Raw genomic sequence first — 25,175 nt, 5'->3', positions numbered from 1 at the left:
GGGAGGGGATCATGTTCTGCTTCAGTATGCCACAGTACATGTTGGCATTCATGGTTCCCACTATGAACTTGTGCAGCCCCAGAACATGACACTCCCACCCCCATGCTGGACTGTAGGCAAGACACACTTGTCTTTGTACTCCTCACCTGGTTGCCGCCACACACGTTTGACACCATCTGAACCAAATACGTTTATCTTGGTCTCCTCAGACCATGGGACATGGTTCCAGTAATCCATGTCCTTAGTCTGCTTGTCTTCAGCAAACTGTTTTCAGGCTTTCTTGTGCATCATATTTAGAATAGGCTTCCTTCTGGGATGACAGCCATGCAGACCAATTTGATGCAGCGTGCAGCGTATAGTCTGCGCATTAAAGGCTGACCTCCCACCCCTTCAACCTTAGAAGCAATGCTGGCAGCACTCATACATCTATTTTCCAAAGACAACCTCTGGATATGACGCTGAGCATGTGCACTCAACTTCTTTGGTCTTGGCACTCTAACTGCTGTATGGTCTTGGCCACCGTGTTGCAGCTCAGTTTCAGGGTCTTGCCAATCTTCTTATAGTCTAAGTGATCTTTATGTAGAGCAACAATTCCTTTTTTCAGATCCTCAGAGTTCTTTGCCATGAGGTGTCATGTTGAAATTCCAGTGACCAGGATGAGAGAGAGCGATAACACCAAATTTAACACACCTGCTCCCCATTCACACATGAGGCCTTGTAACACTAACGAGTCCCATGACACCAGGGAGGGAAAATGGCTAATTGGGCCCAATTTGGACATTTTCACTTAGGGGGTAACTTTTGTTGCTAGCGGTTTAGACATTAATGGCTGTGTGTTGAGTTATTTTGAGGGGACAGCAAATTAACACCGTTATACAAGCTGTACACTCACTACTTTACATTGTAGCAAAGCATCCTTTCTTCAGTGTTGCCACATGAAAAGATAAAAAATATTTACACAAATGTGAGGGGTATACCTGGGTTCACCCCCTCCTTCTCCCACAGTTGGATTTATTTATTTTTTTTCTGCTTCCTCCTTTTTTGCGTAGGCGAGAGAATTACATTGTGCATGCATGTGCAGAAGTGCTGCAGGGCTGGGAGACCTTTTGTCATATCTGCACACTTGCATGAAGACAGCGCAGGTAAGGAAGTCCAGGATGATTGTTTTGTCTGTGCATGCATGTGAAAATCGGCATGTGCACAGATGTGCCACAGGTCTGTCAGATCTGGAAGGCCAGACAGCCCTTCGGCACCTCTGTGTGCACTGGACATTCAAAGATGGCAACACTGGTGTTCCTCTTTAACCCTTAGTTTAGCTCAACTCCTTCCTATTCTAGCTAGGACAGCACAGTGTTGTAGTGGGAAGCGCTCTCGCCTAGCAGTAAAAAGGGTCGCTGGTTCGAATCCCAACCACGACACTACCTGCATATTCTCCCTGTGCCTGCATGGGTACTCCGGTTTCCGCCCTCACTCCAAAGACATGCTGGCAGGTTAATTGGCTTCTGTCCAAAATTGTCCCTAGTATATGAATGCGAGTTGGGGACCTTGGATTTTGGGCTCTTTGAGGGTAGGGACCAACGTGAGTGTGCAATGTATGTGTGGAGCGCTGAGTAAATTGACGACGCTATATGGGTACCTTAAATAAAATAGGGATAATTGTAGACATGCACCCACATTCTCTCAGATTGAACTGGATGGACTGGTCTCTTTATTCAGCCTAACTATGCAGCTGTAATTTTCCCAAATACATTTTCTTTGTTTATTTCTCATTTTATAACCATTAGTATTTTACTTTTGTTTATCAATTTTTTTTAATGATGCATTAAAAATGCATAACATTTGACAAAAAAGGCTTTTATTTCATTGTAAGTAACTTTGCAATGCTTTTTACCAGAATCATAATTTTAGTTTAACTTTAAACCAGTGAAATTATAGAATAAAATACTTTATATACTAAATACTATTACTTTATATACTAAAATACTTTAAATACTTTTATTTACAGTAAAAAAAAAAAAAAGCCAACGCTGGTAAAGGTAGAAATATATTGCATTTATTTTAGTTTTGTTACTTTTGTATATGACTTGCATTAAGAAAATAAAAATAAAATATTTACAAAAATGTGAGGAGTGTACTCACTTTTGTGAGATACTGTAGGAGCAATTTTCAGTTACTAGTCAGGTTGCTTTAACTGACATTACATGAAGCTCCTCTCTTTCAAGTTAATAGTATTCAAGTTTATACAATAGTAAAAAAAAAAAAATCTCTCTCTCTCTCTCTCTCACATCTGAACAGTGTTTATAAACACTTTGTCAGATGGTCCATTTTTTTGATAGCAGCAACTGTAATAGTAATTTACACAACCCCCAACTGTCATTTTGACAACCAGGAAAAGCGAGAAAATGTGAAGAGGGGAGTAGCAGCAGGGCAGGGCATTCTAAACACAACCTGTGTTCTTCAGCGTAGCTTTTTATTTTGGTGTGTCTAACATGCCTAATATGCACAACTGGTTAAGAACCAATATTTTCCATTTATTTACTTTTCGAAAAATCGGCCAAACTTCCGCATATGTACTCAAGTAAAAAGAAAACAAAAAAAAAAAAAAAACATTGTGGCCAAGACAAAATTTCTTTTATAAAAACTTAATAAAAAATACATGATGAATTGGAAGAAAATGATTTATCAAATAATCTAAAACACACATAAGGAACAGAAGAGATAGAATGACAATAAAAACATTAGCAGTTCTATAGTAATCGTAGTTTCAATCTTTCAGACAGTGGCAGAGGGCTGTCAACAGAAATGATAGAATCATCACCATTATCCTGTTCTTCCTGTTCCTTAGTTGAAGATTTGCACTTAGGACTCAGAAAGAGATCTTCTTTATCAGAGCTTCCATCTTCATTGGACAAATAAACAGATGCTGGTGTGGTGGAAGCCATTTTGCTCAGATGAGTCATTTCTTTAGTGCCGGCTGTCTTGCTTTTTGCTATAGGTTTACCTTGCTCATCCTCATCTTCACTAGACGATGCAATTTTATGGCAGACTGTCTTCTTTGGCAAGGCCTTTGCCTCAGCTTTGAGCGGAACATTGTTAATTAGGCTTCTGTCTGATATATTCCTCGCTGGGACAAGCGTAGACTTCTTCACAAAAGAGAAAGATTTTGTTGTGGGGCGTTGAAGCACTTGAGAGCTGCTGCCAATTCCGGCCAATTTGGTGACCAGAGTATTGTGAGTTTTACTTTTTTGAGGGCTTGGCTTTTTTAACAACTTGAGATGACTTTGTACATTTTCCTTTAAATTGTCACAGTTATTTGTAGAAATAACTTTTGTCTGTTTCGGTTTATCAATGACTTTGGATACAGGTACCAGAGGAAAGTTCTTCTCATTGAGTTTTTGTGGGTTCAAATCTACAGCCTGTCTGGCATTTTTCAACAGTATTCTCTCTCTTAAAGGTAACTTTTCAAGGTGTAAGAGGCACGGAGAATCAATATTAAATGCAGGCGTCTGATAAGCTGTATCCTTGAGGCTCGACTTATTTGGTGCAACAGATTCTTGATTGCTATTCGCCAAAGCTGGAATTTGTGGCTCAGGAGCAGCTGCCTTGTCCTCAGAACCATGTGCCTCATTACAGCTCGTACGAAATTCTGATTGAGGTGACATACTAAATGAGGTGGCTTCCCAGTCAATGCTACTCAAATTTAATTCTGAAATCAGCGATGAAATATTGGGCGATGACACCAGGGGTTCTTCTCTACTGCTTATTACTGTGGAAAAACAAGTATTAGGACATGTCTCTGCGTCACCTTTAGTGAATAAAGATGCTGTCAAAACATTCAAGCCTGCCTCATTGGGTAACAATGTCAGAGGTGGCCTAGATGATTCTAAGGAGAAGAGTAGGTCATGTGAGTCACCAGGGCATTTAAGACTGACGGCAGGTACGGGGACATCGTCAACATTTAAGACCGATGCTTGTGATGCTGGTGACTTTTCCAAAGCTGGAGTCAAGCTCATTTCAGACAAAAGAGAAGCGACATCATCCACGTTAGGAAGGACCTTGGAAGTTGGCTTGCCTTTCTTGCCTAGAAAACAAAATATTCGGGAAAAAGAAACTAAATAGAGGCTTTCTTGAATAATAAAGGGCCTGTTTGTCAGTGGGAACAAGTTATCGGACTATATGCCATTTCATTAGAAGAAGACTGCTAGCATAAGCAAAAATCTGTCCGCAATGACCGCCAGCACGTCTGAGCCTGCAAATAATGGTTTCTCAGTATAATTGACCAGCCTCTAAAGTGATGTAGAAAATGGATGACGGCAAAAGGTGCTTCCTTTCAGCCCATTAGCTCAGCTACAAAGTGTCAGGAGTTTTATTGGATGAAGGTAGCCACAGTCTAAAGGCGAAATAATAGCAGGCTCTCAATGTAAGTACCTTCAGACATTCAACATCTAATATTTTACTGAAAATACTCCATTGCAGTCTGGCAATTTCCTCTTAACTGTGCTGATATTTCAGCAGTTGAAATCTAATAAACACAAGCAGACAGAGGAAGAGAAGCACTGGAGTGATCTGAGGGAGCTCCAGACAATGTACTAAACTAGACATTAAGACAATACAAATGCAAAGGGAAAGGTGAATCTGTAATAGACTGACCAGAATGTCAGATTACTAGTGTACTTACAGTATCTCACAAAAGTGAGTACACCCCTCACATTTTTGTAAATATTTTATTATATCTTTTCATGCAACCACACTGAAGAAATTACACTTTGCTACAATGTAAAGTAGTGAGTGTACAGCTTGTATAACCGTGTATATTTGCTGTCCTCTCAAAATAACTCAACACACAGCCATTAACGTCTAAACCGCTGGTAACAAAAGTGAGTACACTAAGTGAAAATGTCCAAATTGGGCCCAAAGTGTCAATATTTTGTGTGGCCCCAATTATTTTTCAGCACTGTCTTAACCCTCTTGGGCATGACGTTCACCAGAGCTTCACAGGTTGCCATTGGAGTCCACTTCAATTCCTCTATGACGACATCACAGAGCTGGGGGGGATGTTTTTAGACCTTGCGCTCCTCCACCTTCTGCTTGAGGATGCCCCACAGATGCTCAATAGGGTTTAGGTCTGGAGACATGCTTGACCAGTCCATCACCTTTACCCTCAGCTTCTTTAGCAAGGCAGTGGTCGCCTTGGAGGTGTGTTTGGGGTTGTTATGTTGGAATACTGCCCTGCAGCCCAGTCTCCGAAGGGAAGAGATCATGCTCTGCTTCAGTATCTCACACACATGTTGGCATTCATGGTTCCCACTATGAACTGTAGCTTCCCAGTGCTGGAAGCACTCATGCAGCCCCAGACCATGACACTCCCACCACCATGCTTGACTGTAGTCAAGACACACTTGTCTTTGTACTCCTCACCTGGTTGCTGCCACACGCATTTGACACCATCTGAACCAAATAAGTTTATATTAATCTCATCAGAACACAGGACATGGTTCCAGTAATCCATGTCCTTAGTCTGCTTGTCTTCAGCAAACTGTTTGCTGGCTTTCTTGTGCATCATCTTTAGAAGAGGCTTCCTTCTGGAATGACAGCCATGCAGACCAATTTGATGCAGTGTGCGGTGTAAGGTCTGAGAACTGACAGGCTGACCCCCAACCCCTTCAACCTCTGCAGCAATGCTGGCAGCACTCATACATCTATTTCCCAAAACAACCTCTGGATATGACAATGAGCACATGCACTCAACTTTTTTGGTCGACCATGGCAGGGCCTGTTCTGAGTGTAACCTGTCCTGTTAAACCGCTGTATGGTCTTGGCCACAGCACTGCAGCTCAGTTTCAGGGTCTTGGCAATCTTCTTATAGAATAGGCCATCTTTATGTAAACAATTCTTTTTTTTTTTCCAGATCCTCAGAGAGTTCTTTGCCATGAGGTTCTATGTTAAACTTTCAGTGACCAGTATGAGAGCGTGAGAGCAATAACACCAAATTTAACACACCTTCTCCCCATTCACACCAACTAGTCACATGACAACGGGGAGGGGAAATGGCTAATTTGGCCCAATTTGGACATTTTCAATTGGGGTGTACTCACTTTTGTTGCCAGCAGTTTAGATATTAATGGCTGTGTGTTGAGTTATTTTGAGGGGACATCAAATTTACACTGTTATACAAGCTGTACACCCACTACTTTACATTGTAGAAAAGTGTAATTTCTTCAGTTTTGTCACATGAAAAGGTATAATAAAATATTTACAAAAATGTGAGGGGTGTACTCACTTTTGTATATATATATATCTATATCTCTGATATATAAAAGAGGAGGCTTGAACTGATCACTCAAGCCTCCACTTTTTCCTGTGTCCTCTTGATGCACGCGTGTGTGTGTGTGTGTGTGTGTGTGTGTGTGTGTGTGTGTGTGTGTGTGTGTGTCACACACAGACTACACACACACACACACACTTATTGGAAAAGGACACAGGAAAAAGAGGAGGCTTGAACTATCAGCTCTATGAATTCTGAATGGGGACTACCCAAAAAATTCTAGCAGCCATACACGATAGGATGTTATTAGTGAGGAGGATAGTAGGTCAGTCAAGGAGCGGAGACAGATATTTGGATGCAGTGTATGGATGAGGTGGGAAATCGTAGTATACAATGTGTGTTATATAGGCATTATGTTACATTATATAGGCATTTCCCAGACTTACTTTTCTGTTTTAGCAGCTCAGCCTCCATTCTGTCTTTTCTGAATAACTCTACAATATCGGGGTAAGCTGCAGTGAATAGGGATTCATCCTCAATGGTCAGTAATGGAGCATCTGGTGGATGATCGTCAGGAAAAACAAAGCTGCCTAAAAGTGAAAGGAAGGATTCTTATATCAACCTATATATATTGATAATTCCAATAGATGCGAACAATGAAGGATGTTGACTGCTATGACAACACTCGTTAAATATATTACCATAGCAGTTGGTAAACTCCTCTCTGCAAAGTAAACAGGTGACGTCAGCCACTGTTTTTTAATCAGTCTCAAGAGTTCTGCAAGGGTCAAAATCTGAATGAGACCTCACAAGGCTCAACAGGTCTACAGCCAGTGAGAGCAGCCGGGTAAACAGGCATAATGCCAAACTTTCGAACTTTGTGAACCTGAACTGGAAAAGTTAAAAATATTTCTAAATATATAGGGTGTGCGTGAATCCCCCTATCAGGATAGAGGCACAGCAGGGGAGATCACGGCACAAACATTGCTTGTGTTGGTAAGGGATCTGTATTTTTTTTGTTCAGCTCGCTGGATTGAATGAAAAAAAAAAAAAAAAGAAACTAGCAGTGTGTACCAGACTTAAAGCGGGAGTCCACCGGGACTCCGCGTTTTTTTTTTTTTTTTAAAAGCCAGCAGCTACAAATACTGCAGCTGCTGACTTTTAAAATAGTGACACTTACCTGTCCAGCGTGCCCGCGATGTCGGCACCCGAAGCCGATCTCTAGGTCGTCTGTCGGGTCCTGCCGCCGCCATCTTGGGTATGGGAATCAGGAAATGGAGCCTTTCGGCTTCATTTCCCGGTTCCCTACTGCGCATGCGCGAATCGCGCTGCGCAATAAGGACGCTCCCCGCTGCCTCTGGGATCTGTGTGTTTCCCAGCAGGCAGCGGGGCACTTGCGGGAAGGGGCGGGCACTTGCGGAAAGGGGCGTAAGTTACGCCCCTTTCCGCAGAGAGCTATCCCGGAAGTGGGTGCAGTTACCTGGATTATCCAGGTAACTGCACCCCCCCTCCCCCCTGAAAGGTGCCGATTGTGGCACCGGAGGGGGGGAGGGTTCCGATGAGCGGAAGGTCAACTTTAGGGTGGACCTCCGCTTTAAGTCTCCGGAGATTTGGCGATTGTCACTGCTGTGCTGCTCATGGTTTTCCTTGCTGGAGAAAGAAACTGTACATAAGGACCTGCAGTGCAAGGATCTTCCTGCTTCTACCTCATTCATTCTGTGGATCAGTGATTTCTGTACCTGCTGTGCCTTGAATATTCCCCTGCAATCATTAGGTCCCCAGTCACCACTCATATGGGGGACGGGGATGCAGGAAGCAAAGCTCTTCTCCTCTACCAAAATGGAAGCCTTTACACAGAGACACCATGTAGAACAAGGCATGTTATGTCAGTAATGGGGAATAAATCAGCTGCAGGGAGGCTACAGAAATACTATTTGCAGTTTCTTTGCCTTCCACAGTGCATTCCGAGTACATAAAAAGAGAAGTGCACTTAAACATTAAAACTCAGTTCCACTCAAACCCCTGGAGCAATAAACTTGAAAATACTGCCCTGCCTGCTGCATGTGCTGTGCTGAGGCCACTGAGAATATCAGCCAGTCAGGTAAAGATAGCAACTAGGCAATCTGACCATTATTCCCTTTGGTCACACCCTAGTCTCAGATCTGTGCAATCATTTGGGCCTAAAAAAAAACTGTAAAAATTATACCTTGCATACTGGAGTAGCTGGTGCCATTGTCTCATCCATTTTTGTGTCAAATATGTTCTGCTTCAAACTAAAAAATACTGTGTCCTAGAACCGCTAAAGCCAAGGCTGCTCTTGTGTGCTTGAACCTACCTCCTTCATTGTGATCGGCAGCCTCAGTAGCCATTATTGAGCATTACAATGGGAGGGGCAGGGTGAGAATCTTGACCCAGGAAGCCATTAGTAAAAAGTTGTGGATAGAGGTGAGCTTTAATTTTTTTGAATACTGCCTTGTAAAGTATGTTTTCATAGTTCAAAAAAAAAATAAAAGACCACTGGAGTACCTCCTGGGTTACATGTCTGAGAAACTCAGCTAAGATTAACCCTCAAATTTAATTAGATGAACTCAGTACTGGTGAGAGGTGTGCACTAATGGCAATTTTTGGTGGATCGCAGATCCAGCTGTGATCCAATTCAAACTAGAAACATAAGGCAAGTGTAGATTTCTGTTAAAGAGGAGGCGATCATTTATAATTACAAGTCAAGTGCATTCAGGAGATTTTTCTTATTGCCTCATGATGGTTCATCCATTGTCTCTTTTACACAAACCTGGTTTTACCCATTCAATTTCGTAGCATGGAATCCCATTCCTGACTCGGGTCTTCACAATTCTGAAAAAGAATAATTAAAACAATGTTATTACCATTAAAGTGGAGGTCCACCCTAAAGTGGACCTTCCGCTCATCGGTACCCTCCCCCCCTCCGGCGCCACAATTGGCACCTTTCAGGGGGGAGGGGGGTGCAGGTACCTGTACAGCACAGGTATCTGCACCCACTTCCGGGATAGCTCTCTGCGGAAAGGGGCGTACATTACGCCCCTTTCCGAAGGTCCCCCGCTGCCTGCTGGGAAACACACAGATCCCAGAGGCAGCGGGTCCATTCTTATTGCACAGCGCCACTCGCGCATGCGCAGTAGGGAACCGGGAAATGAAGCCGAAAGGCTCCACTTCCTGATTTCCATACCCAAGATGGCGGCGGCAGCACCCGAGAGACGATCGAGAGATCGGCTTCGGGTGCCGACATCGCGGGCACGCTGGACAGGTAAGTGTCACTATTTTAAAAGTCAGCAGCTGCAGTATTTGTAGCTGCTGGTTTAAAAAAAAAAAAAAACGCGGACTCCCGCTTTAACTTATAAGGAGAACTATGAAATTCGTTTGCATTTTTTAAAAATGTGTTTACAGTTAAACTTCATATATAAAATAAACTCTAATAAATGCAGTAAAAAGAATAAAAAATAAAAATAATAAAACAAGTATTTAAAATGGCACTAGTATAAATATCTATGTACTATGTCTACAAATATCTATATTTGACTTGATTTCACCCTTATGTAATCTCCAGTACAGCTGCACTCAAACTGCAAGAGGGAGGGACAACATTAATAGAAAATCAGGTCTTAACCAGGAACAAGCCAAAAGGGAGAGAGACCAGAGAGATTACCTAATCTGTCTGTTTGCTGCTCCTTCACTGACCAAGCTGTTTGTCTGGAGTTCAGCTTCATGGTATGGAATACAACAACAAAAACGTCTGGCGCCAGGAAACTGGGACATGGATTGCACTATGAACCATTTAATGTCCTACGGGAGCCCAAAAAGCAACTGTGTGGGTGAGCACACCAGGAGAGGCGTGAAAACAAGTACAAACATTCAAAAGCAGCCACAACTATAAGTGCTGATCGTGACAGTCTAGCGTGGACAAATTCTCAGACTAAATCAATGAGATAAAATCATATGTCAATTTATTGATAACATGCGATTCCTCCCGCTATTCACGCTTAAACTCCACTGGCTGTCCTAGTCACATGACTTGAAGAAGGGCTGTGCCCCGAAACGCGTTGTCATGACAATAGCCATTCTCTTACTTTACTCGGCTTGCTCTCCATCCACCATCTTGTGTTTCAAGCTTCATTCTAGATCCGTGTTCCCCCGAGAGCATGATGTCACGCTCAGGTGCTTTTGTCTGCTGGTTCCTGTCAGCGGTTGTTTCAGCTACCTCCCAGTCCCTCCTTCTTCCACGGCTATCTCGCCACCGGAGTTTCGGTTGAAGCTTTACACCTTCCATCTGGCTCTGCGCATATTGGTTCTCCCTTCACAGCGGATTTTTCTGGGCACATGAGGGAATTGCCACTGCAGCATCGCTTCACTAAACCAGCCCACTTCCGACCGCTTTTACAAGGTACTGTCACAGTATGGAGCAAGTTACACAGTTGTTCCATCTATGCGAGGGAGATTTTAATTGTTCATTCAATTAAGTAATATGGTTATCAATAAATTGACATATAATTTTATCTCATTGATTTATTCTGAGAATTTATTTTCTTACATCAGGGGACACAGAGCCATAGTACTTACTATGTGGGTTATAAGGCCACTGATAGGTGATGGACACTGGCACGCCCTAAAGCAAGAAGTTGTACTCCCTATATAACCCCTCCCACTACTGGGAGTCCTCAGTTTTTTTTCGCCATTGTCTAAGGTGTTGGTCACGAGTAAAGATGTGCTGTGCTGAGCTCCACTGGAAGCTTCCCTGCTGGGGCTAGCCATGCTGACCAGATCCGTTCTGATGTCCTTATATGGGCTAAATGGATGGTAGCCGGGCTTCGTGTCTGTAGAAACGAGGTTTTGCTTGCAAACGCTTCTCTTTAGAGAGCGGGACCCTGGGATCCAGTACTTTTTGGTAGCAAGGACATAAAGTTTTTACTGGCAGGGTGCTGTCGCAGGTCCCGGATTGTGGGTAACCTGAGGTTCCCCTGTTCCTGAAGGTTTCCTAAAGGTCTCAGGGCCCACCGTGAAGGGTGAAGATTGGGTTTTTATCTTAGATAACCCTGCTACGAGGAAGAGGTAAGGGAGATTTTCTCAGGAATTTCTCCTATGTATAATGCTGTCATGCCTATGTGTCACCACTGGGAGCTGTATTGAGCACTCACCGACCTGATGCTGGAAAGAGCGCAGAAGCCTTCATTTCTCCTTCTCCGGCCACAACAGATCCTCCGGTGAGAAAAGGGGGTCTGGGTCTCCTCCTGCGCCCCCAATATTGATCCTTTTCCCCTTCGGGGGATTGATATAAAAGCAGTTTCCTTTAAAAAAAAAAAAAAAAGGGACAGAACGCACGGCCACTCAGGACACCTGAGCCGCCACTCGCACGGGAAAACACTTTCTTTTGAAAGGAAAAGAGGGGGGGGGGGCCGCAATTCACGCAGGGGCGTGGCTAACGGCTTCAGACGCTGGCCACACATGGCGCAAGTGTTTAAGAGCTGTGTATGTGTAACGGCTGCTGGCTGTGGGAGGACACATGAGGAGGATGGCTTGTTTCGGTTAGTGACACAGGCATTTCCCTTTGATGCATTATACTTTACCAGGCTAGGATTAATAGCAGCTAATGGCGCTGGACTATAGCCTAGCAGTGTACATTATTTTGCTGGTAGTGCCTCTGCTTTATGCTTCAGGCTATGTGTGGTAATGGGGCCAGGAACTCTTCTAAAGGGGTCAAGGTTTTTCACTATAAACTAAATCCATTTCCAAAAGAATGTCATCCTCCTCTGAGAGGGATGTGGCTGGTCAGATTGAGCCATCAGGGAAAACTGTTGTTGCATGAATACTTCAGTCCCTGTATATATCATACAAGAGTTTTTTTTCCTTCTACCATTTGTAATTTGGAAAGAAGATTGATGCTATGATGTCTCTCCATAGTGGGGCTAAACATAACAGATTCCCCATCTAGTGCTCTCTTATTAGTCTTAGTGCCCTCTTATTGAGGTGCAGGAGGCTGGGGTTCAGGTAGATCTTCCCAAATATTTGGGAATATCCTCTTCTGAGGATTTTAATATAGAAGGAGTAGCATCACAAGACAGGTTGCTTGTGTACTCCCTTACTCTTTTTGCAGTGCAGGCTCTTGAGGAACCTACGTCTAATTCGGTTCATTAGAACCTCCCCCATCTGGGGATGTTTTTTCCTATTCATGCATGGCTAAAAAGGCTTATGTATTCCGAATGGGAACATCCGGATAAACAATATTATCCTCCCAAGAAATTCTCCACACTTTATCCTATGGAAGAGGATTTCAATGAAGAAAATGGGGAGATCCAACAGATAAAAAGTTGAAACTAGTTTCTAAAAACAATATGTCTTTAGCAAGTTCAGTAGTGCAGCTGGTCCTTGCTGCAATTGGTGTATCTCAGTCCATTAAGGAACAGTTTGTGGAGAATGTCGAAATTCTGCCTGATCAGCAGGCCCAGCAATGGGCTGGTGTATCAGACGCACTCACAGTAGATGCTATGAAAGACTATAATTTAAGCTTCATGGCTCATGCTTGGACTAGTGCATTCTCGTAGAGTTCTGTGGCTGAACAATTGGTCAGCCGAAGCACCATGCAAAAAGCTCTTAGCCAGTTTTCCCTTTCATGGTGAATGGCTATTTAGATATGATCTGGATAAGTACATCCAAAAGGACCTCTAATGGGAAAAGCTCTCTTTTACCAGTAAAGAAGTTCAAATAATTTTCCTTTAATCATGCTGTCTCTCCTGTGCCAGGGGCATCAGCCTCTAGGCAGTCTCAACGGCCTCAACCGTCAGATTCAAGGGGAAGTCCCCAAGGGCAGCACCAGGGTCAGAAGAGATCTTGGGGCAGAAACGCCACAAAGCAGAATGCTAAAGCCTCCTCATGATGGGATGCCCCCGCTCGTTCGGGTGGGGGGGAAGGCTCCTGCAATTCTCAAGATCTGGCAGGAACAATGTCAAAACAGATGGGTGGCTTCCGTCGTTTTTTATCCAGGTTACAATTAGAGTTCCACAAGTTTCTGTCTCCTCGTTTTCTCTAAGGGAAAATGTTCCCAAGGATCCAGAGTAAAAGAAGTCTTTCTTTCTGGCTCATCTATTATACCAGTCGGTTATATCAGAGGTTCCCTTAGTGGAACAGGGCACAGGATTTGAGTCAAACCTTTTACAGTTCCAGAACCAAACTGAGAGGTAAGACCAATTCTAGATCTCGAAGATCTGAATCGGCACTTAAACATCCGATCCTTTCGCACAATCCGATCGGTTGTGTCCATCCTGGAAGGAGGGGAGTTTTGGGCTTTAATCGATATCAAAGATGCATATCTCCATCTGCCAAATTTTTCCCGCTCACCAGAAATGTCTATAAAATCATCATTTCAGTTGTGGCCCTGCCATTCTGTTTAGCCACAGCACCACGGGTGTTCTGGAAGATTCTGGCACCTCCTTTAGCCAGATTAAGGGCTCAAAGCATAACGGGCCTAGCCTATTTAGACGATCTACCTTCGATAGATCATTCAGTCTCAGGTCTAAACCAGAGCCTGATCACAGCTGTAACTACCTGGAATCTCTGGGTATGATACTCAACCTAGGAAAATCCTCCTTAAAACCATCAGTTTATAGTACTGGGGCTGTTTATAGATACCGTACAGAAGAAGGTATTCTTCCCTCAGACAAGAATCAGTTCCATTGTAGGACTAATTCAACTTATCAAAACAAAGAAAAATCCTTCCATTCGGCTGTGCATGAGATTGTTAGGGGAAATGGTGGCCTCCTTCGAGGCCGTCCCTTACGTGCAGTTTTCACTCAAAAACTGCTTCAAAACATCATCCTGTCGGTCTGGAATAAAAAAGATTCAGGCCTTGGTTTTTTCCAATACCTTTGGCTCCCGACGTAAGTCAGTGCCTAAATTGGTGGTTGTTATCCAGAAAAAGGGAAAATCTTTTCTACCTGTATCCTGGAAAGTGTTAACAACAGATGCCAGCCTTCTAGGTTGGGGAGCCACCAGGGGGGCACGAGAGGTCGCGCAGCCCAAAAAAAGGTGAATAATGTTCTAGCTTGGGCAGAACACAACATTCCTTGCCTATCGGCAATTTTCATTTCAGGAATAGAGAATTGGCAGGCGGACTACTTGAGTCGCCAACAATTATTTCCAGGAGAATGGTCTCTTCACCCAGACATCTTCCTAGCGATATGTCAGAGATGGGGTATTCCGGACATGGACCTATTCGCGTCCAGATTCAACAACAAAGTCGACAACTTTGTGTCGAGAACAAGGGATCCGCTAGCAGGCGGAACAAATGCATTAGTCTTCCCATGGGATCAGTTTTAACTGATCTATGCAATTCCTCCAGTTCTGCTACTTCCACGCCTTCTCAGCAGAAATTAAAGGAGACGATTCTGGTGGCCCCAGTGGGTCCCAGAAGATCTTGATTTACCAAGATCATAAAGATGGCCATAGGAGTCCTTCGGACTCTGCCATTATAGCCAGACCTTCTCGCACAAGGTCCGGTATTTCATCCTACCTTACGGACGAAAAATGTAACAGGTTGACTGTTGAATCCCACTTTATAAAATATCGTGGGTGATCTCCTTCGGTAGTGTCTACTTTGATTAATGCCAGGAAGCCGGCTTCCAGAATCATTTACTATAGAGTCTGGAAGGTATACGTTTCTTGGTGTGGATCCAGGGGTTGGCACCCCAGGAAGTATGTCATAGGCAGGATCCCCAATTTCCTGCATATGGGATCTGAAATGTAGTTGGCCTTGACTTCTATCAAAAGCCAGATCCTGGCCTTGTCAGTGTTTTTTCAATGGCCTCTTGCTTCCTACTTTTGGTGCATAGCTTATTCAGGGGGTAACATGGATTAATCCCCCTATCAAGGCACCTCTAAATCCTTGGTATTTAAAATTGGTCTTATCGGCTTTGCGGAATCAGCCGTTTGAGCCTCTATGAGAAATTCCCTTGGTTCTTTTTGACAAGAAAGAATTTTCTGGTTGCCATTTCTTCTGCTAGAAGAGTATCGGAACTAGCGGCTCTGTCTTATAAAGAGCCATATTTGATCAGGCATAGGGATGAGGTGGTTTTATGTCCTCATCCTGAATTCCTACCAAAGGTGGGTAAAGGTTTTAAATTTAAACCAAGATATTATTCTTCCTTCTCTCAGAGCCTCAATCTAGGGAAGAGGAGGCACTACATTCCCTTGATGTAGTATGAGCGATCAGAGCCTATTTAAAGGCAACCGACTGCTCAGGTTCGCAAAACACATGTTTTGTTTGTACTGCCAGAGGGTCCAAAATGTGGACAGGCAGCGTCAAAATCCACCATTTTTCAAATGGATTCGTCAAGTGATTGCTCAAGCTTCAGCTTAAAGAAGAAAATTCTTCCTTCCTTCTTATGTTAGAGCACACTCATCCAAGGCGATTAGTGCCTCTTGGGTGGTGCATCATCAGGCCTCTATGATTCAGATCTGTAAGGCCGCGACTTGGTCTTCGGTTCATACGTTTATCAGATCAAGATTAAAGGTCATGAGGATATTGCCTTTGGGTGCAGTATACTGCAGGCTGCAGTATGAGTCCTCTGACCTCCTGTTTTTTGTTGTGTCTCCCTCGCTTCAGTTGCCATTGCTATGGGACATCCCACATAGTAAGTACTATGGCTCTGTGTCCCCTGATGTAAGAAAAGAAAATAGGATTTTTAAAACGGCTTAACTGTAAAATCCTTTTCTTTGATGTACATCAGGGGACACAGAGGCCCCTCCCTTCTTGGTATACACTTGTATTGCTTGGCTACAAAACTGAGGACTCCCAGTAGTGGGAGGGGTTATATAGGGAGTACACTTCTTGCCTTAGGGTGTGCCAGTGTCCATCACCTATCAGTGGCCCTATAACCCACATAGTAAGTACTATGGCTCGGTGTGCCCTGATGTACATCAAAGAAAAGGATTTTACAGGTAAGCCGTTTTAAAAATCTTGTTTTTTTACACACGTGACCGATCAGCGCTTTTTGTTGTGGCTGCCTCTGAATATTTATGGTATGCAATACTAGCATTGATTAGTTGCCATGATGACACATCCACATTGTCTGTACTACAAGCCAGGGCTAGACAGTGCTATAAGATACAACATCAGAATATCCCTAATAAGTGATGACATTTTTCCCTAAAAGCCATCAGTGATATTCAGACTCCTGGGATAGATCTGAATCTGCCTGGGGTCTGTGAGGAGGCTTGTCACGCTTTTTACCTGGTCGCCTGAAGCTGTGCATCATGCTGCCTGCCCGCTTTCCTCTCTTGCATATCATGGTACGTCAAAAGGCCAAGAATCTTCTCGCAAGCATAATGTTTGGGCCACTCCATCCACTCCAATGCAAAATTCTAGGAAGTCACAGAGCAAACACTAAAATAACATATTACAGGATATGGATTATACAGGGTAGAGTAAAACTACTTTTTGCAGACCCCCAAACCTAACCAGGACTTGCAATATCCACTTCTGTCTATACATCGGATATTGATGAATGCCTGGTGAACAACGGTGGCTGTGACCAGCTTCTGTCTATACATCGGATATTGATGAATGCCTGGTGAACAACAGTGGCTGTGACCATTTCTGTTGTAATACTGTTGGGAACTTTGAATGCAGCTGCCAGAAAGGCTACAAGTTACTGACTGAGCATACATGCCAAGACATTGATGAGTGTTCCTTCAAGAGGACCTGTGACCACATTTGCATCAATTACCCTGGAAGTTTTGAATGTCTCTGCCACAAGGGGTACACGCTCTATGGGCTGACACACTGTGGAGGTTCTTATGAGATATACCTATAAAAGTTTTAAAGGAGAATGCCCAGAGATTGGTGATTGAACATCTGATATCATCTCGTAAGAGATTTAATGCTCTACTAGCCCAGCACGAGAGTGCTAGGCTCAGCAGTTGGTGAGTGCTCCTACGAGGGGGGTCACAGTCACTGATGGTGTGGTGAAGGATTTAAGAAAACTGTTTGGACACTGAATAGTTTCTCACACGAAAAGAGGGATTATTGCTGGAAGACTTGCAATCACCCCTGGGTGACGGACTATATTGCTTCACACACACACACACACACACATACACATATATATATATATATATATATATATATATATATATATATATATATATATATATATATATATATATATATATATATATATATATATATATATATATATATATATATATATATATATATATATATATATATATATATTTTATTTATTTATATATATTAAATGTTTTTTGGGGGAGTTGCAGGTCACATTGTGATTCACAAATATTTCATGTATAAGTAATTGTATATGCTATGTTTATGTTCACTGTTAGGAGTGGATATTTGCAATTTTGTGTATTTTTATAATTAGCACAAAGTAAGATTTGATAGGTTGAGTGAATTAATTTTTCACACAGCACCAGCGCTACGAGGTACTATTTATTTGGAAATTACGATTAACAGATTTGTATGCGCCTACTATTTTTTTATAATTATATATTTAAGTAGCAGCTAGAGATTTAGAGCGTTTGTTGTCAGCGCAGTGATGATACACTAAGTAGGCGGTTTCATTTCTGTGTATCCATTTGAAATATCTTACTATAACCTACCATCAAAGAACACAACAAAATAATGTATTTTACTTCTGAGGATTGCAGCAATACCATATACCGCATGTGTTTGTTATTTGTAGTTTATTTATTACAGGTACTTTTATCGCGCCATCAATTTACGGAGTGCTTTACACACATACAGTTGGGTCCATATATATTTGGACATAGGCACAATTTTAGTATGTTTCAGGTATTTACCAAAACATATTCAAGCTATAGTTATATAATGAATACGGGCTGAAGGTGCACACTCAGGTTTATTTGAGGGTATGTACATCCAAATTGGAGGAGGGGTTTAGGAATTACAGCTCGTAAGAATAGCCCCCCCCCCCTCCCTTTTCAAGGGACCAATAGTAATTGGACAATTGAATCAAAAGCGGTTTCATAGCCAAGCATGTGCTACTTCTTTGTTATTTCTTCATCAATTAAGCAGGTAAAGAGTCTGGAGTTGACTCTAAGTGTGGTAATTGCATTTGGAATTGATTGCTGTGAACCTAGATCATGCGTTCAAAGGAGCTATCCATGCAAATGAAACGGACCATTGTAAGGATTAAAAAACAAAACAAGACCATCAGAGAGATAGCAGCAACATTGGGAGTGGCCAAATCAACAGTTTGGTGCATTCTGAGGGAAGATTGCACTGATGAGCTCCGCAACATAAAAAGGCCTGGACGTCCCCGGAAGACAACAGTGGTGGATGATCGCAGGATCCTCTCTATGATAAAGAAAAACCCATTCACAACATCCAGACAATTGATGGACACTCTCCAGGAGGTGGGCGTATTATTGTCAAAAGTCTACAATCAACCGGAGCAAACCCATGCAGCTGGAGGCAGATCATGCAAACTCCGGGCATGTAGTGTCATGATTGGGTTTGAACGGACCACCCTAGTGCTGCTAGGCAGAAGTGCTAACCACTTAGGCACTGTGCTGCCCTTGCTGTTTGTACTAAAAACACATTGTAGTTTAGGTAGGATAAAAAAAAAAAAAAAAAAAGACTTGTAAATGACCTATGACCCTAACCTTGACCCAAGATCTAGGCCTGAGCATGACCTAGATCAAATCCCGATCTAGTTATTTTTAAATTTTATTTCTTTTGTTACACTCTTCTCCCACAGCTCCCCAGGCTTCCTAGTCCCCAATTGTTAGTATGGGACCTGGGGCTCTCAGCAAGAGCCTGGTCTCTGTGCTAACAGCTTGCTGTGCAGCGTACTCCCAGCAGACAAAGCTATGCATAATTACGGCCCCAGAGGATTAAAACATCAGTGAGGCTGCATCTATGTGTATAAACAGATAACACTGTAGCACTAAGGTGCTAGTGAGAACTGAGTAAAACTGTACCAAGGTGACATCCTAATGGCTATCCTTATCAAACAACTGGTAAGCTCCACCAATGCTAGCCAATTTCAGACAGAGGAATCCTAGTATCACCGGAAAGACAAAAGCAACAGGTTGCAAATGTCTTAAAAGACATACCTTGATTTCCTGTCCTGTAGAGACAAGAAAGAGGAAATCTCTTAAATGTGAAGCTTAATTCATGAAATGGTATCTACATCTTTTAGATCAGTGTTAAAATACAGTGAGGGAAAAATTTTATTTGATCCCCTGCTGATATTTTATGTTTGCCCACGGACAAAGAAATGATCAGTCTATAATTTTAATGGTAGGTTTATTTTCACAGAGACAGAACAAAAATATATAGAAAAAACGCATTTAAAAAAAGTTATAGATTTAATTGCATTTTAATGAGTGAAATATTTGATCCCCTGTCAATCAGAAATATTTCTGGCTCCCAGGTGTCTTTTATACAGGTAACAAGCTGAGATTAGGAACACTCCCTTTAAAAAGGGCTCCTAATCTCAGCTTGTTATCTGTATAAAAGACACCTTTCCACAGAAGCAATCAGATTCCAATCTCTCCACCATGGTCAAGACCAAAGAGCTGTCTGTCCAAGGAGGTTTTTCTGCTACAGGACAACTTCACGACATCAAAGATGATGGCCGGGACCATGTACCGTAAAATCTTGGGTGAGAACCTTCTTCCCTCAGCCAGGGCATTGAAAATGGATATTCCAGTATGACAAATGATCCAAAACACATGGCCAAGGCAACAAAGGAGTGGCTCAAAAAGAAGCACATTAAGGTCCGGGAGTGGCGTAGCCAGTCTCCAGACCTTAAAGAGGTTGTAAAGGTAAACATATTTTCACCGTAATGCATTCTATGGATTAAGGTGAAAAAACATAGGACAGTGCCGGCCCCCCCAGCCCCCCCCCCCCCATTTTACTTACCTGACCCCTCGAAAGTCCCGTGCTCGCCTCCGACATCCTCTTCGCAGCTCAGCCTTGCCGTTGATTGGCTAGAGTGGATGGATTGAAAGCAGCGCAGCCATCGGCTCACGCTGCTGTCAATCACATCCAATGACGCGGCACGCCAGGGGACGGGGCCGAGTGATACAGTGAGCGGCTATACCCACTGACTGTATCACGGGAGCGCGCCCGCAAGTACTTCTCACCATGCGAGGGAACTCGCATGAACGTGAGAAGTACTTGCGGGGGGGAAGCCAAGACAGCCGCTGAGGGACCCAAGAAGACCAGGTTCGGGGCCACTCTGTGCAAAACGTGCTGCACAGTGGAGGTAACTATAACATGTTTGTTATTTAAAAAAAAAAATATTTAGCAAGGAAAAAACTTGCATTATTGTAATGCTGCCATTCTTTACAACCATGGAATAGCTGGTTAAGGAGACCAGCAATGTCCTTAAAAAGGAGCTCGTGTCTCTCTCTCCCCCCCCCCCCCCCCCCCCCAGTCAGTCAGCAGTTACAAATAATGTAGCTGCTGACTTAATACAAGAAGGACACTTACCCGCCCCCTGGATCCAGTGCTCACCCAAGCCGATTCTTTAATCGGCTTCAGGTGTAGGTGCGGTCATCTTCACTAAGGGAAAATGGCAGTGAACCCTTGTGGCCCCACAGCCGCCTTACAATTGTGCATGCACCAGTGATTGGTTCTGTAGTCTTCTGGGACCTGAGATGTGTCCCAGAAGGCTGCAGAGGAAGGAGGGGGCAAACTTCCATTAGCGGGAGAGCGGGTACTTGTCAAAATCAGATCCCTGCTCCGCACCCCCACACCAACCCAAAGAAAGTAAGCCAAATGTAAAGGAGGAGGCGGAAGAGCAGAACTTACCCTTTTGTGTGAAGTTGAGCTTTACGACTATGACATCTGCTGTCAGTGGGCTTCCCTGCTGACAGCAGAATGTAAGCAAAAGGAGAGTCGGCATGAAAAAAAAAAAAAAAAAAACACAACAACAGCAAGGGGGACCCCACACCAAAAGAGAAAGACAAAAGGGTGACCCCCCCCCCCAAAACTTATACCAGACCCTTATCCGAGCATGCAACCCTGAAGACCAGGAATGGGAAAACAAGTAAATATAATGTACATTCCTATCTATTTACTAAGGCTAGCAACAGAAGGATTAAAAATTGTTAATATTGCTTGAGAAGGTAAAGCTCTGCTTTAAGGACTTTGGCATTGAGATCTCTGCATTTGAATCCCCAATCCTGCACATCTGCCACAGCCACTACCATTGAGTTCTATAACCCCTCATGGAATTTTAATTCAATTGGATTGGGTGATCCAGCATTGGAACACTAATGGTTTGTGGGAACAGATCCAGGAACTTGCAGGGAGACCTTCCCATTAGAGCTCTCACAAGGAGCCAATGAGTGACTTGTTTCACCAGTCCTGGATGAACCCTCTGCACACTGCTATACACCCTTTCCAGGAAACTACGCAATGAAAAACGGGGGTTTTTAGTTCACACATATTGCAATACATGCTTAAGCTGGTCAACTGTGTCAAAGTAATCCCTCTTCTGGCCACTCCTCTGCTCTGTCACTGTAGATGCTACGGTTGTTTTTCATTGCATAGTTTCCTGGAAAGGTTGTATAGCAGTGTGCAGAGGGTTCATCCAGAATTTGCAGTGTTAATATACTGATAGTTTAAATACATGTACAAGCTATTGGGATTTGACCACAGGTATATATAGCTTTTCTCTGTTGTTTCACCAGTCTTCTCCTATAAATAAAGAACAACTTTTGGCTGAACTGATCCTGTAAGATGAAGAACATGTTTTTGAATACATGATTATCAGTTAATATTAGGTAATGAGCAGAGCTCTCATATCTTCTGCCTCAACATACATTCTCTACTGTTAAACTATTCATGTTTTCTCTATATGGTAACATAAGGCACCTGGGAATATATTAGTTGCAAAGTATTATTAATATTTATAATTAGATATCCAGAATATCATTAACTACATCAGAGAATTCCCATGCATCTAGGAAGGAAGTAGCGGAAGTATCTTGCAGTAAACAGGGAGGCAAGATGAATAAAAACACATTTTATATTCTGTATTCCTCCACTCAGCACCTGGCTGCACAGCTCAGCAGAAATACGAGAGGAAAAGGGGACCTCCGCCTGGAGATAGAATACTGATGTGTCCTGGAGAGAACATAGCACTTCACCAGCTTACTGCAATACACTCTGTACACATGAAACATAGAGCAAATGTTCTCATATAAAGTATTACTAATGAAAATCCAGGAATTAGGCTGGCTATACATTGAATTTCGAAATTCGTGCTGTTGGTTGCCCTGACAACACCACCAGGCTGGGCAAGAAATTGAAGGAGCTGGTTGGAAAATAAAGCTGGCTAAAATGTGACTGCAGCCAATTGGCTTCAGTCACCATTTGGGCAATCTGACAGCCGGCACCGCTGGATTCCTTATTCCACAGTTTCTTGGGTTTTTAACAGTAGAAAAGTTTTATTAAGAATTTTTACGTTAAAGTTCGGCAGATTTACCAAAATTGGAGCACTCAGAATCAAGTGCAGCTGTGCATGGTAGCCAATCAGCTTTTAACTTCAGCTTGTTCAATTAAGCTTTGGCAATAAAATCTGGAAGCCGATTGGTTTCTATGCAGAGTTGCACCAGATTTTGCACTCTCCAGTTACAGTAAATAATCCCCCATGTAATATAAATACAGATTGTCAAAAAGTGCACCACAAATCATATACAGTGTACGAACGATGTCATATAAATAAATAAAAATTATTCACGTACAAGCCTCATAGAGACAAAGTTATATAAAATCACACAAGTTGAAGTTATTTTAGCAGCTGTGCATGGTAGCCAATCAGTTTCAAACTTCAGCTTGTTCAATTAACTGCTTGAGCCCCAGAAGATTTTACCCCCTTCATGACCAGAGCACTTTTTACGATTCGGCACTGCGTCGCTTTAACTGACAATTGCGGGCTCGTGCGATGTGGCTCCCAAACAAAATTGACGTCCTTTTTTTCCCACAGAGCTTTCTTTTGGTGGTATTTGATCAACCCTGTGGTTTTTATTTTTTGTGCTATAAACAAAAAAATAAACGCATTCTTTTTTTACATTTTGCTACAATAAATATTCCCCCAAAATATATAAAAAAAACATTTATTTTGTTCGGTTTAGGCCGATACGTATTCTTCTACATATTTTTGGTTAAAAAAACAAAAAAAAAAGCAATAAGCGTTTGATTGGTTTGGGCAAAAGTTATATAGTTTACAAAATAGGGGATAGTTTTATGGCATTTTTATGAATAGTTTTTTTTTTTTACTAGTAATGGCGGTGATCTGCGATTTTTATTGTGACTGGGACATTATGGCGGACACATCGGACAATTGTCATTTATACAGCAATCAGTGCTATACAAATGCACGGATTTCTGTGTAAATTACACTGGCATCGAAGGGGTTAACCACTAGTGGACAGGGTGTCCTGGGGCATGTTTCCTAACTGTGGGGGGGGTGTGGCTATATGTGACATGTCACTGATCTCTGCTCCCAATCACAGGGAGCAGAGATCAGTGACACTGTCACTAGACAGAACGGGGAGATGCTTTTTTACATTAGCATCTCCCGGTTCTTACTCCCCTTGAGACGATCGCGGGTATCCTCACGGCGATCGAGTCCGCAGGACCCGCAATCCGATTCACGGAGGTCCCGGCTGCCATGTGTCGGTGGTGCGCACGCGATGGCACGGCGGCAAAATTTAAAAAGGGACGTACCGGCAAGCCCATTTGCTTTTCCGTGCCATTCTGCCGATGTACATCGGCGTGTGCCGGTTGGGAAATGGTTAAAAAGTAACTCCACTTTTGTTGAGAAAAAAAAAACATTCCCCTGGGTGATCTATGTACATTGCAAGGATTTTAACAAACTTTGTTGCAGATTCCTACCTTTTGTTATTCTGAAGAAACAGCTGTTTGTCTGTGTCCATTTGCATTAAGATAAAAAGTCTTCTGTGTGCAGCAATCCCCCTAATACTCCCCTGAGCCCCATCTCTGTCTAGCGATGTCCATGAGGGACTCTGCCATCGGGGACTTTCCTTCTGATTGACAATGGTGGCGCTGCTGAGATTCAGACCATCAGTTAGCCAATCAGGGGAGAAAGGGGGTGGGGCCGAACCAGGGCTCCGTGTCTGAATGTACACAGGCAGCTGTGACTCGGCTCAGGTGCCCCCATAGCAAGCTGCTTGCTGTGGGGGCACTAGACAGTAGAAAGGGGCCAGGAGAGCCGAAGAGGGACCTGAGAAGAGAAGGATCTGGGCTGCTCTGTGCAAAACCACTTCACAGAGCAGGAAGGTATAACATGTTTGTTATTTTTATGGAAATAAAAAAAGGATACTTGACTTTAATATATATTAACTGATGAGAAGTGCAGAGTTAATCACCAAACACCAATCGTTATAGGATGGCAGGAAGGAAAGTTTCCACTTAAGGAGAATTTCTGTACTAGCATAGTAAGAGGCATAAAAGAGTACCGTATATACTCGAGTATAGGCCGACCCGAATATAAGCCGAGGCCCCCAATTTACCCCCAAAAAAACTGGCAAACTTATTGACTCGTGTATAAGCCGAGGGTGAGACATGCCTGTCCATCCCTGTGTGTGTGTCCGTCCATCCCTGTGTGTCCGTCCATCCCTGTGTGTCCGTCCATCCCTGTGTGTCCGTCCATCCATCCCTGTGTGTGTGTGTGTCCATCCATCCATCCATCCCTGTGTGTGTGTCCATCCATCCATCCATCCCTGTGTGTGTGTGTGTCCATCCATCCATCCATCCCTGTGTGTGTGTGTGTCCATCCATCCATCCATCCCTGTGTGTGTGTGTCTCCATCCATCCATCCATCCCTGTGTGTGTGTGTCTCCATCCATCCATCCCTGT

The 25,175-nt window shown here is 43.1% G+C and overlaps 1 protein-coding gene across 2 annotated transcripts in view; it reads right to left on the bottom strand.

Moving 5' to 3' along the window:
* Nucleotides 1-2,660: 2,660 nt before the first annotated feature.
* GEN1 (GEN1 Holliday junction 5' flap endonuclease) overlaps nt 2,661-25,175 on the bottom strand; it is a 74,987-nt gene continuing 52,472 nt past the window's right edge. For both annotated transcript variants that reach the window (XM_077488819.1, XM_077488818.1), the window contains exons 11-14: nt 16,521-16,651; nt 9,057-9,118; nt 6,712-6,855; nt 2,661-4,081 (exon numbers count right to left, since the gene is read on the bottom strand). In XM_077488819.1, coding sequence (XP_077344945.1) covers nt 2,748-4,081; nt 6,712-6,855; nt 9,057-9,118; nt 16,521-16,651 — 1,671 coding nt within the window. In that variant the 3' untranslated portion in view covers nt 2,661-2,747. The remainder of the gene's footprint in view (nt 4,082-6,711; nt 6,856-9,056; nt 9,119-16,520; nt 16,652-25,175) is intronic.

Source organism: Lithobates pipiens, unplaced genomic scaffold, assembly GCF_037356315.1.
Source record: "Lithobates pipiens isolate NorthernLeopardFrog02 unplaced genomic scaffold, aLitPip1_a1.2 Scaffold_18, whole genome shotgun sequence".
NCBI classification, from domain to species: domain Eukaryota; kingdom Metazoa; phylum Chordata; class Amphibia; order Anura; family Ranidae; genus Lithobates; species Lithobates pipiens.
The sequence above is the reverse complement of the archived record's forward strand: the minus strand, read 5'-3'. Positions and strand labels throughout refer to the sequence as shown.